Source organism: Aristolochia californica, unplaced genomic scaffold (assembly GCF_029961685.1).
Source record: "Aristolochia californica isolate CCGP_79_NKW_82.1479 unplaced genomic scaffold, dmAriCali1.0.hap1 SCAF_8, whole genome shotgun sequence".
Lineage (NCBI taxonomy): Eukaryota > Viridiplantae > Streptophyta > Magnoliopsida > Piperales > Aristolochiaceae > Aristolochia > Aristolochia californica.
Window position 1 is genome coordinate 41183841 of NW_027182279.1, and position 13723 is coordinate 41197563.

The 13723-nt window shown below is 38.1% G+C and overlaps 1 protein-coding gene across 3 annotated transcripts in view; it reads right to left on the bottom strand.

Annotated features, from left to right (window-relative positions):
• The window catches only part of LOC137939190 (protein MOR1-like), a 54803-nt gene that overhangs the window by 37650 nt on the left and 3430 nt on the right, over window positions 1–13723 (bottom strand). For all 3 annotated transcript variants that reach the window (XM_068784406.1, XM_068784407.1, XM_068784405.1), the window contains exons 4-9: window positions 12718–12797; window positions 12430–12607; window positions 10802–10866; window positions 9137–9219; window positions 8905–8990; window positions 8678–8791 (exon numbers count right to left, since the gene is read on the bottom strand). In XM_068784406.1, the coding sequence (XP_068640507.1) occupies window positions 8678–8791; window positions 8905–8990; window positions 9137–9219; window positions 10802–10866; window positions 12430–12607; window positions 12718–12797 (606 nt within the window). The remainder of the gene's footprint in view (window positions 1–8677; window positions 8792–8904; window positions 8991–9136; window positions 9220–10801; window positions 10867–12429; window positions 12608–12717; window positions 12798–13723) is intronic.

Sequence of the window (13723 nt, forward strand, 5' to 3'; positions counted from 1 at the left end):
AAATCAGTTTTTTTAGTTAATAAATCTTCAAATTTTTCAAAAAAAAAAATTCAAACCACTGTTGAGATGCAATTAGTGGCATGGGAGTGATTATGGTGCTAAGATAAGTTTTCAGATACAAAGTCTTAGTGAAGTGTATTATAGTCAACTTATGTGTGAGACGTTAGCAAAGTGTCCTTAGAGGCATTAGTGTCATTATACAATCATAGACAATCTTAATAAGTATTTTAAGCCTAAACCCTAATTCCTTTTTTCTCTTTCGATGCAGAATTTCTCTTGTCCCTCTTTCATCTCACTACTCCTAAAGTCTCAATTATAACCCAATTCTGCATAATATCAGAGAGAGAATAGATCATCACGGGTAAATTCTTTTCACTTGATCCTTATGCTTGCTTGGTTTGTGCAGATCATTTTTTCTGTAAAAATCGAATCTATTTGATTGACAAGAACCTCCTAGACTCCTTTCTTCATTTTCTGCACCGCAACCCTTGGGTTGTTGTTTTGGTGGTATATAAGATCTCTACATGCTGCAGTGCCCATAATTAGGTATTCTGAGGGAGTTGTTCTAATCTAAGCACCAGTTTATGCCTGCACAGATCTGTTTTGGATGCTTGATTTTTTGTTGCTGTTAGATGCTAATTGTTGCTGAAATATGCTGCAAATAAATCCTGGTTGATTGATTTCTATTGCCGATACATCCCATAACAGTGCTGATTACAGCTCGTATTCGAATTTTAGTACTGATCTTCGGTAGTTTTAAGTGCCAAAAAGTGTTCTGTGAGTGAGTCTTTGTGTTGTTGCTGCCGGTTTATGCGTTGGTTTGATGGGGTTTGAAGTTCAAGATGCCTTTTTTCTCTGGTTTCCTACTGATTTTGTCGAGTTTCCAAAATCTGCATATCAAGTCTTTGCTGAAATTAGATCTTGGTCTCCCAATAACCAAGCTGCAGCTGCTAGCCGCAAAGAGTCCATCCTCAGCCCAATATCTGAGCTCGACCTCCTTGAGGAACAAAGATTCTTTTCTGTCTCTGAGCTCTCCCTCTATAATGATCTCAATCGTGAATTCCAAGATATATCTTACAATGAAACCATTTACAGGAAGTAACGGGCTAGATTCCGTTGGCCGACTGATGGAGATGGGAACAAAAAATGTTCCACTTCATTGCCTCAGCAAGGAGGAGAGCCAACCATATTACCTCCCTAAACATTGAGAGTCAGGTGAATACGGATAAACCCTCAATTACTAATGCCCTTGTAATGTTTTTTACAAAGCTACACATCGAGGAGCGGTGCGATCGACCTGTTTTCCATCAACTCCAATATCATCGCATCAGCAACCTGGCTGCCATCAGGCTCGAACTCCCTTTCACTTTTACTGAGATCAACTCCGCTGCTCTCAAGATGCCTACCATTCGAGCCCCAGGACCGGATGGTTTCAACGGAGAATTTTACCATCATTACTGAAGAAAAAATTTCTCCATCTCAACAACTCTCATTTCTAGGGGAATTGGTGCATTATTGCTACAATGGTGGGGCCCTCTCATCCTCCAAATACGACTATCTGGTCACCTCCTCTCGGCCACCTCAAGTTGCACTTTGATGGCAACGCCTTTGGCTGTCCTGGACCTACAGGGTTTGGCAGAGTAATCCATGATGACAACAGCAGCTGCTACTCTCCTTTGCTGGCCCCTTGGGCATATCTGATTCCACCTCGGTTAAACTTGTCAGACTGCTTCACGGCCTAATGATGTACTGGGACCGGTTCTCAGGTCCCCTTATCATTGAGGGTGACTCCAAAGTGGTCATTGATTGGTGCACCAAATTCAAGACTCTACCCTGGCAACACTGTGACATCTTTTTAGATATCTACAGCATCTCCTCCTCCCTTGATTGTACTTGGGTACATGTACCCAGATCTACCAATCACCTTACGGACTCTCAAGCTAAACCGGGCTTATCCTCCAAACCCTTGATGTGCTAGGAGGCCCCACCTTCTAGGTTGTATCTTTATGTTATTTTGCTTTAATAAATTCACACTTTCCATTAAAAAATGTCTTTGCTGAAATTTAAAAAAGAAAAATGTTGGCTGAAATTCTTGTGTGGAGAAATGGCTGACATTTTAGAAATTATCTCTTGTGGATAAGACCAGCAAATCTGAGGATAGCAATAGAACAAAGTATCCAGATTACCAATATCAAACTAAAGAATGAGAACTGTTCAAAGTGGGCTAAGTCAATTCACATTTTCTTAGGTGGAAAGAAGAACTGCAATATCTGAGTAAGGCTCCACCGCTCCTATGAAGTCATGTCATGGATGTTGAATAGCATGAAACCCCATAGCAGTTCTCAAGTTTTATGTGTTACAGGATACTTGTAGCCAATGTTTTGGTCATGAACACAATTTATCTCACACGTATGAACTGTATACTAAGTTGTTTACCCTACAAAGGGGTGACGAAAGTGTAAGAGAATTCCATGGTGAAATAAGAAGGATGTTTCAAGAGAAGCATTTATTGTGCCTGCACCACATATGTCGAAGACTTGACCAAACAAAAAGAAGAGGTTAATGTGGCTCCTTTCTAATACATGCAGTGCCCCGTACTTACAAGCACATATGCCAGAAAGTACTAAAGAACCCTCTTTGTCTGATGCATTTGCTAGAATAAGGATGGCTAATATGTATACCACCCACTAAGAACCGTGGCAGGAGGGTCAAGGGGAGGCAGACGTAGAGGTCATGGAGGACCTTGTCAATACGTTCACTGCAGGCACAGACCTAAACCCTAACCTTAAACCTTGTCACTATGAAAAATTTGGAAAACAAGCATAGACTAATCAAGCTACATAGGAGGGTTACAGCTCCTCTGCAACTGTGAAAAACACAAAGATAATCAGTGTTAGAGGGAGAATACCAGAAATCGTAACGACAACAAGCAGAAGCATCTATTCAGTCTACTTGGTTACAAGCTTCATTTTCTGCTATTGTATAACTACTGTGGCACATTCAAGTATTTCTGTTCTCCTGGTCTCATCGGCCAACAATTAGATTATAGACTCAAGAGCTTCTCGTCATATGACAAGTTATTGGATCCTTTTCTTGGTTGACCAAATCATCTACTAGTGGGTCGAGACGATTAGTTGATGGTATGTGAATCAACTTGCTAGTTTGGATGATGTTTAGGGTTTAGGCTCTCATTTGTCCATTATGTAAATAAGATTCCTCTAAGCCTTCAATAAGTCAGTTAACAAAACATCCAAACTGTCCATTAATATATATTCCCTCCTGTACGTATTTCAAATCTCCAGATGAAGGTAACTGGAGATCAGAGCTATGAGAAGAATGGACTATATTACTTAAATCAAGGTGATAATCAGAATTCACGAGCATTGTAATCATCAATCTCCATATTAGTGATGATGATGATGATGATTCATCTCTTGGAAGTTGCTTCAGCGATTAGATTCAGTATCTTCCATAGCCTGTGAAGTGGTTGAAGTATTGAAGTAGGCAAACAGCACAGAGTTGTGTTTCCATCTAAAGTTAAAGTTCATCTTTGCTCCAACATAGTCCACTCCAATATTCGGACTCCATGTTCTAGTCACAATTAGACTTCTATTGAGCTTAAAATCATGTCACTTGGATATATTTTTTATGTTTTCTGAGTTTTTTATAATGAAATAATTTCAGTTTGACTCTTAAAACTATGTGCTGCAGAATGGCAATGCACTAGAAAATAGGAGTGCCAAATTTTCTGAAATTTGTGTCTCATAACATCCATGACCACATTTAATATGCACCCGTCCTTGATTTGGCGAAACATTGTGGCGGCCAAAGCAGTAAAATTTTCTGGCTGGTGGACAGAAGGTAGAAGGTATTATAAATTATCTCGTGTGGAAAAAGATAGCACATTTGCTGCTTGTTTTCAAAAATGCCATCAAGTGTTACAATGGTTCAGGTAGTCAGAAAAAATTCTGGACAGACTGGCGGGTGGGCCCAAGTAGCTTCAATACCAGCCATGGTCAAAGTTTCTCTCTTGCTAGAAACAAAGAGGCAACCATATCTGCGGTCGGGCTGAATTCTAGTGAGTGGAACTTAAACCTTCGTAGAGCACAGACGGATGACGAAGCCCTTGAAGCTGCTGATCTCGTCACGAGTTTATTGACGGTACGTGTTAGAAATGTTCCAGACACACTTATCTGGACTCCTTGTTCGCAAGGTGCGTTTTCTACTTCAACTGCCTACAACTCCCTACTCCCTCCCCCCTCTACTCAACCCAGCAATCCATCTGCCATTGCGTGGTCCTTACTCGTGCCTCCGAGAGCAAAGTTCTTCCTTTGGACAATATGTCAAAACAAAATCCTGACATCTAATTCGTTAATTTGTCGGGGAACGCATGTTCTGGACCCCCTGTGCCCATTTTGCCGTACCAGTGCTGAAATTGCAGACCATATTTTGTTGCATTGTGATTATATTCATTCTGTTTGGACCGGACTCATCAACAAAATTGGTCTGCAATACTGTCCCTCTCAAAATCTCACATCTACTATACTCACGGTCACAAACGCCCACCTCCCAAAGCTCGGAAAATTATTAATCTCATGTTGCGTTGGTCACATCGTTTGGGCTCTATGGAAAAAAAGAAATAATAGGAAATTCAATAGAAAATTCAATAGAAAATCTCTTCCAAACAATATTTTAAGCAACTGAATTGTTGGGCAAGTTACCTCCTAGATTCTCATGCGGAAAGAATTTAAAATCTCAAAAGAGTAAACTTACGAGGAAATTGGCAACTTATAATGGAAATGTCTCACTTTCCTCGCCTTCCAACCATGAAAACTTGGTCTCCTCCTCCGTTGGGCCATTTCAAATTAAATTTCGATGGAAGTGCTTTGGGCTGTCTTGGGCCTGCTGGATATGGTGGTGTCATCCATGACGATAAAGGAAACCTTCTCCTTTCATTTTCTGGGCTAATTGGCGAATCGGACTCAACAACTACCGAGTTATCTAGTTTATATAATGGATTAAATCTTTTTCATCAACGGATGGTAGATCCTCTTTGCGTCGAAGGTGATTCAAAAGTTGTCATCAATTGGTGCAAGAAGTCTTCTAAACCTCCTTGGCGGCACTGGGATCTTTTTGAGGATATCTGTAATTTAATTTCTCAATTGCAATATAGCTAGAATTATATTCCTAGATCTGCTAATCACTTAGCGGATAATCAAGCTAAATTAGGTGTTTTCCTTCAACATCTTGTTATGGAGGAAGGGCTTGTATAGTAAGGTACGTATTTGTACTTTTTCTAGTAATACATTCACACCTTTCTCTCAAAAAAAAAAAAAAAAAAAAACATCCATCACCAAGCTCCTGTTCATACACTCACAACAAAATGAATGGCTGAAAAAAAACAAAAAACAGGCATGTATTTGACATTGTCATGACTCATTCTCTTTTAGATGAGAGTTCGTAAAGGGTTCTAAAGAGATACATTTCTCGCTATGTTATCTAATAAATCATATGCCTTCATCGGTTTTGAAATGTAAAGTTCAACTTCACGTATTATAACCAGGTTCAACTCTGTTTACACTTCCTCTATAAGTATTGGGTGTAATTTTTTGTTTTTTTGAGAAAGGTGATATTTCATTTCAAAGCCAAAAGGCAAGAAAACAAAATAAAGGTATATGTAAATGGTCTAAAAGGTTTGTCCATAACTTCAACCATTTGTTTGATAAACTATCAAACAGATGGTACTCTCTTTTGGGGTACTCTCTTTTTTTTTATGAAATGTTATTTTATTAAGAGAGCAAAGGGGAGGAACTAACTCCTAACAACAAGAGATTGTGAGGAGGCTCCTTGCTTGGCTAAAGCATCAGCCACAAAATTTGTTGATCTCGGAATGAGAGACCAAAAAATATCAAAAAGATTGACAAAATCCAAAATTTTAAAAAAGGTATCCCAATCCCACGAAGGCACAGAGGCCTTCTCACACCAACCAATCACCACATTGGAGTCTCCCTCAATCAGGATAGGCCCAGAACAGTGATCTCGAAAGACATGGAGCCCATTAAGAACGCTTTGAAGCTCGGCCGTTGCGGAATCCGCAATACCGAGAGACTCGGAAAAGGAGACGATCTGGTACCCAAGAGAATCATGAATCACGCCGCTGACACTCTCTAAGCCAAGGTTACTGAAAAAAGATCCGTCAAAGTTTAACTTAAGGATACCAACAGGTGGCGGAGTCCACTCACAAATAACGGGAGGCTTTGAAGAAGTGTGGAGTTGGGCAAGGCACCTCCAATTATTTCTAATGGAAGATCCCGAGAAAGGGCGAAGGTTTTTCGAGAGTGAAGCCAAGTAGTAATATTGCTTGAGATGGTTTCAATGATTCTATCTTGAGTGCTGAATTTGGCATTGAATCTTCTTTGATTGCGCTCTAGCCAAAGACCCCAGGGGATGAATGCGGAGAGAGCAGAGATCATCAATTTCCCGAGACCAGGGAAAGGGGTCCCTGCAAGCATTCGGCAGGTGGCGGCAAAGTCTTCCGGGAAGTAGAGATGTAGCCCAATTCTCCCAAGAGAATGGGCACAGGACAGTAGGTGGCTAATAGTTTCTTCGTTTGCATGAAAAAAAGGGCAAATGGGGTCAACTCCGAGCTGGCTGCGAATTTTGAGATTGTCAACCAAGCACTTCACATGAAAAAATTTATTTTTAGGGGGGCGCTGAGACACCATTTGAACTCTACTGCATGCTTGGGACCACAAGTAACCCCGCCTCGAATAACAAGGTAAGAAGAGGAGACTAAGAAGGAGCCACTTTTATCTGGCCACTAGATTAATTTGTCTGATTTGTTGGCTTGAATTTTGGCTGGCTGCAAAGCGTCCAAAAGGCGGCTGGCTTCAAGTCCCTCAAGCTCAGATAGACCACGACGAGGTTGAATATTCCATCCCCCATTATCAGCAACTTTAGAAATGGTAATATTCTTTAATCTTGAAATTATGAAGAGGCTAGGGAAGGCGTTCTGAAGTGGCATATCACCCAACCGCCAGTCTTCCCAGAATCTGATATGATGGCCATCCCCCCACATATTATCAGACAGCTGATGAGAAAATTGGAGTGAGGAGATATAGAGACCTCCATATAGGAGATAAATGCCTTTTGTTTCCCTCTTCAATCCACCAATTCGAGGAAATGCCGAGCTTTGAGAGCACCATATTTTTCCAGGGGTTTGGAGCAGATGAGTTGAGTCTCCAAATCCATTTAAGGAGTAAAGCTCGGTTCATGTCTTAGGAGAGATGGATTCCGAGACCTCCAAAACTCTTCGGGAGGCAGACTTCCTCCCAATTGACCAAATGGTACTTGAAATCAAAGTTGTTTCCTCCCCAAAGAAAGCACTTCTTGATCTTAAATAAAGAAAACTCCAATTGCTGACAAATTGAGGTTGGGCAAAGCATGAAAGATAAATAATGGTTTGGAATGCCAGCAATACATGATTTTAAAAGAGTCAACCTTCCAGCCTTGCTAAGCAACCAACCCTTCCACGAAGCAAGCAGCAATTTCATCTTCTCAATGACTCGAGTCCAGAGATCTTTGCAGATACGGCCCGTAAATAGAGGAAAACCGAGGTAAGTACAAGGGGGGGATGAGATTGAGCAACCAAGCACTTCTGCCATTTCTGAGAGGGATTTTGGGTTTATATTGAACCCAATCAAGGAAGTTGTACTCCAATTTACTTTCTGACCAGAACAGATTTCGAAGAGTCCCAAAATTGCCTTTACTTTTATGATGTTGACCATTGTCCCAGCTTCGAATATCAAAGTGTCTATTATTTTGGGGTACTCTCGCATCAAAAAAAAAAATGTATTAGTTTTATACCATCATTCATAAAATTTATGCCAACGGCCCAGTAAATGTCACATTTTTTAAGTACACCATATTTTTCTCAGTAATGTATATCATTTTTACATGTTTAGTAATGTTTTTTTTTTATGAAAAATGTTTAGTAATATGTATCTTGATTATAGTTCTTTGTTCATTCATCTTGCTATTCCGTTGGCAGATGGCAGCAGCCACCTAATGAGACAAACACAAAAAACACTAAAGGTTTACTAGAAGACAAAACAAGGGGTAGATGAAGACCCTTCCATAACACCTCCATCATAATTCTTGAAAATGGAGTATGATATTTTTTAAGAAAAGTGAACACAGGTCCCAAAGGAGAAGTATTTTACAGACAGTGTTTTGCCATGACTCTTGTAGTTGAAGGTGATTCGGTTATGGTAGTTGGGTGGTTCTCTTTTGGACTTAGGCCACCTGGGCAATTTTTGAGCTTGCAAGATGAAGTGTTAGATTTATGCTTCAGTTGCAGTGGCTACATAATTTAAGTAGTGCTAATGGGTTAGTAAATGCTCTTACTAGGATGGGTGTTTCCCTTTCTGGCCTTCGTGCACAATTGTACTTATCCTATTGATATGGGATGATATTTTTACTTGTATGCTGTAGTAATATGCTTCGGTTTCATTTTTTGTATTTTTAATGTAATGGCACTCCTGTTTGCAGCTTTCTTCTTAATGGTCTTTTAGTCAATTGCCTGTTTATATCTTATATTAATTAATCCTGTCTCTTTCAATGAAGTTCTCACTTTGTTTAAATCCACACACACACACACACATATATTTGGACACACCTTTTTTAGGGTTCGACAAATTTCTGTAAAATCTCCAGGAGCAATTCTTTTGGTTGAAGCAAGTTTTGTAAGCTCTGCAACCGCATCTCTCCTTTCAGACCATTTGGCAGCTTTCTAGAAACAAATATAACACAACATACCCAGCATAAATATTTCCTCTAGCAGATAATGTACAGCAATTAACTGTAAAAAAGTTAATTTTTTGAAGATAAAGACAGGACACTGACCACTCCATCCCAAAAGCCTGACTTATCAAGAGGAGTCAAAATATCAACAGGATCAACAAGCTCATACTCATCTATTTCCTGGGGAACTGTCAAACAAGATTCCTTTCGGAGTCAAGAAATGGTTAAATGGAAAACTAAAATAAAGCACTTGACTAGCCACAATTAATGACACCAAACATCCCCATCAACCAACTTATGCAAACCCAGGCTATAGCCAGGGTTTACTCCTTACCATCAACTCCAGCTTCATCAGAAGGAACAGATCTTAAAACTTCAGACACAGCTTCTTGCTCTGGTTCTTTATCTTGCTCAGATCTAACAAAAAAATCAATGAACAGCTAAATTCATTAGACCATGGCCGTACATGTATTATAATAAAATATAATATTAATTTAAATCATTCTATGCCACTCTTAGGATTATTTCTTTTTTAATATCAAAACAAATTTGCAACCAAATAATCATGCGGGGTACAAAAACAGTCTCTCAATGATTTTCTAATAAGCCATCATTGCAAAGGAAGGTTATTTGGGGATTTAAAAAGAGACAATCCTACTTAATAGGACAGAAAACTTGCACCTTATGTGTAAAAGACGTCTGTCCAATATGGAGTACACCACAATAGGAGAGGCAAAAACAAAAGAGGAAAAAGAAGATAACCATTGAAATAGCAGCTTATAGCATACTAGCTATAGCAGAAGGGAGCTCCCAAACAGTTTTGCCAGACACACCAAGATCAATCTTGGTGACATGGTTACACAAGCAGTTCCAAATGAAACAAACCAGAGAAAAAAATTCAAGCTTAAGAAAAATGTCACATTGTTTACTTCAACACATCAGACACAAATTTACAGCAAGGTTCCATGCATAGAATAATAATATTCTGAAGTAGGTGCTGTTTCTAGCAACATCTCTAATTAGCATGGTCATTTGGTGGTGCTCCTCCCCTTTCCTTGAGCTCCCTTAGCGTTATTAGGCTACTTTTTGGGACATCAAAGACAACACTACCCTTTTTTCTTGCTTTTGGTCCCATGTTCCAAGATCAGCCAATTCTGCGGCTGATTGTCTTGCTAAAAATGAAGCTTCCATGCAATCTCTTGTTGTAACAGGATTGCTCCTTTATTCACACCTCTTCTCAAAAAAAAAACACGATTGCTCCTTTGATTTTTTTACTATTCCCTTTTTTTCTAATAAAGCACACCATTTAAAAAAAAAAAACAATAATGTCATTTTTGCTAAACATCAATTGTTTTCTCTGTTTTTGCCTGTCATGAAATACGGTTAATGCTTTGAACATGAGCAATAAGTAATATATAACATTTTCGTTGCTGGTTTCAAGTCATTAGCCCTTAGAAGACCCCACATTTCAAGCTTCTCAAGCCACCATTTATATTTGCAGTAATTTCTTATTTCATTCCACAGGTCATCAAAATTAAATGCAACTGATAAGTCTGAACATTTGTAAAACAGTATTTTTCAGTTAAAGCAGTAAATCATAAAAGGCATTTAACACTCAGCAGTCAAAGACTTCACAACACTGGATAAATCACTGTAAAAGCTCAGATACATCTTATCCAGTATGATGATAAGATGATTTTAGCAATTTTAACAACCAAAACAAAGCAAGCTAGGCTTGCTTCGGATACAAAATGCTATTGTGCAACTGAAAGATCAATAATGACAAAGCAAATGAAATTTCAGAACAAGTAACCCAAACAGTAAATCAAGGTTTTGTCTCACTCCTAGAATCTTTTGAGGATGGAACTTGCTCATAAAACCCTAAACAGAAAATAATAAGATTACTAATAGGCCAATGCTCGCCTGTGAAGACTCACAACCATAAAAAATTACACAACTAAAAGAATGGCATATAAAACAAAAAGGAACAGAAATTTACCGTATCTTACGTGATGGCTTAGCTGTGCCAGAGACATTCACAAGCTCTGCCTCAAGCTCTTTTTTCTTCATATAGAAAAAAAACTCAGTAAGTAGTTGCTTAAGACACCAGAAAATGCAGAAATAAGAAAATCAGAGCTGATACAAACTGATAACAAATGAAGCTAAAAGAATGTAAGCAAAGGCAAGATCTAGGGATACAAGGACAAAATGCAGGAAAACAGTAAATGCCACATAGGAGATACATGCATGCATACACAGTGTGTGCGGAAGACTAGAGACATGGAGCACATCAAATATATCAGAGCATGGATGATAGCTGAAATCAAAGAAATTTGTAGAAGCTTTTTCAGCAAAAAACTATACAAACATTACATAAAGAACCAAAACAGACATCCCATACTCTTAGAGAAGAACTTGTGTCATTGAAATGATGAAGCTTTTAGTAGAACATGACACAGGAAGCTTATGGAGTCAGATTGCTTCCCAACTAAGATAAAGAAAGGCAGAAGTTGGTTTTGGATTGTTCACTGTGAAATGCTAAGGGCAATGAATAAGCCAATGTAAAGAAAAAAATACGAACTGCCCATCTTCAAGAAACAAAGGAGACATCAAAAAGTGCTTATCAAAGGATTAAACTAATCGATCAAATTATAATTTATTGGAAGAGTAATAAAAAAGAGGTGAAGATGGGTTACAATGATAAGATAAAAGCAAGCTTTACTCCATTGGAATTAGTTATAGATGCAATCTCTCTTAGACAACTGGAGAAGCATCAAGAGAAAGAGAACAAAACATGTATCTCAAAAACTTTCTTTTGAAATAGATCAACATCATTAACTTAGAGAAGCATCCTATTTCAAAAAAAAAAAACATCACTAACTTAGAGAAGCATATAATGTAATACAAAGAAATTGGTTTCATGGTCATCAAGGGGAGAGAATGTACACTCCAAAGTTGTCATTGACTGGTGCGCAAAGAAAATCCGCCCCCCGGCGGCACTGGGAGACTTTTTTTGAAATCTGTAATATATCTTCTTACCTAAATTGTAAATGGACCCCACTCCCAGATCCGCATTTCCATGCTAAAAGGGATTCAACCCTCCAATGCCTCGTTGTTGAGGATGGCCCATCACATTAGGTTGTCTCTCTCCTCTTATTTTTTAATAAATTTTCACACATTCCATAAAAAAAGGGGGGGAGAGAATGTACAAGTAGTTAGGGGTCTGTTCCTCTGAATTTTGTATTTAGTTTCTGGTTCAAAAAAAAATGTACAAATAAATATCATTAAGGGTTATGTCTTTGGAATAAGTGCAAGGAAATTGGCAAGACCACAAAGTACATCTCCAGCCATTACAGGTCATACCTAGGATCAGCTTTAAGGCCATATCTTTTGCACTTGTGGATGCAATTTATTACTCTTTTAAATACTGGAAGTGTTGACAGATTGAAACAAAAGTTACATGATAGAAGGGACAGGAAGCCTCAAACCTCAGAAAAGCATATTAAGTTGTTGAATTACTAACAACCAAATCGGTTGTCCCTCTTACAGCCAATATACAAGAGAATTATCACAATTTGGTAAATGCATGGGATAAAATTATGTTGAAGTGTTAAATATTGAGCTCACCATTGTGTCCCGCATCTTTTCAAATAAAATTGACTTCACAGGGTCCTTTCCTATCCAGCGGCAAAGTTCAAGAGTCAACCCTTTTGATGATGCTCGAACATTCTGATCTTGGTGATCAAAAAGTTCAGGAAGCATTTTCAAGATTCTTTTAGGTGGGACAACCTTTGCTCCAAAATCACTTAATATAAAAAGCATAAGAATAGTCACATCTCTTATGACCAATTCAAAACTGCTGAAAGTCAAACATAAAAAAATCATAAATGCAGGTCTGATCACTAAGATAGAAACCTGAGAGCTTGAAACATCAAATCGATAGCCGGGACAACTGCTTTGGCAACCTTATTCTTGATTGCTTTCTCCATCGTGTCCTGTAAACCTGATATTAGAACTGCTTTTCCTAATAGTGGAAACTTTATTAGGTACACAAAATCAGTGCAGGTGGAAACAAACAACTAGATAGTGATGGAAAACAAGAATACAATCTGGACAAAGAGAAACACGAAGGGGCAGAGCAGCATATCCGACATAAGAAAGATTCACATTCTGTTCTTAGAAAAAAAGAAAAAAAAAGGATTCATGTACAAAATGGAGAAAGTGAAACGACCAAGAAACAAGCAATTATCACTAAATCACATTGGACAACAATAACAATAATGCTGAGAACACCACATGATACTACGTAAGAATCCAGCAGCCTTACGACTAGGAGAGCAGGCAGAAAGAAAACCAGTAGCAAAATAGTAAAATCTAACAAAAAATCACCTAATTTAAATTTTCTTCAGGGGCACTATCATATTAGTAGTTTCTAGCATTAACAAACAGTGTAGAAATTTCATCATTCGTTTTATTCATCATTTTTTTAAAATGTTTCAAGAATTGGAAAGCATATAAAACTGTGGTATATAAAAGGATGGTGATTTTTTTTAAATCATTCCCTTGTATTAAAATAAATAATCTTTATTCCTTTATATACCACAGTTAGTCAGATAAAAGGATGATGATTTTTTTAAATCATTCCCTTATATTTCAAAATAAAAATCTTCATTCCTATATATACCACAGTTAGTCAAATAAACATTCCAAACTTTTAACATCAATGTTTGATAATCCATGATTTAAGCCTCTTGCACGTAAGGGGAAATAAAAGATAGATAACCATCTATTGTTTACTGTCAGGAAAGCTAATATTCCCTCAGCACTTTGTAGTTCAGTTTTTTTCAGTCTTCACATTCCTTCAATGGACAGGTATGTTGATTCAAGGATTTTTTGAAAATGTTGAAAACTTGACTAAGAG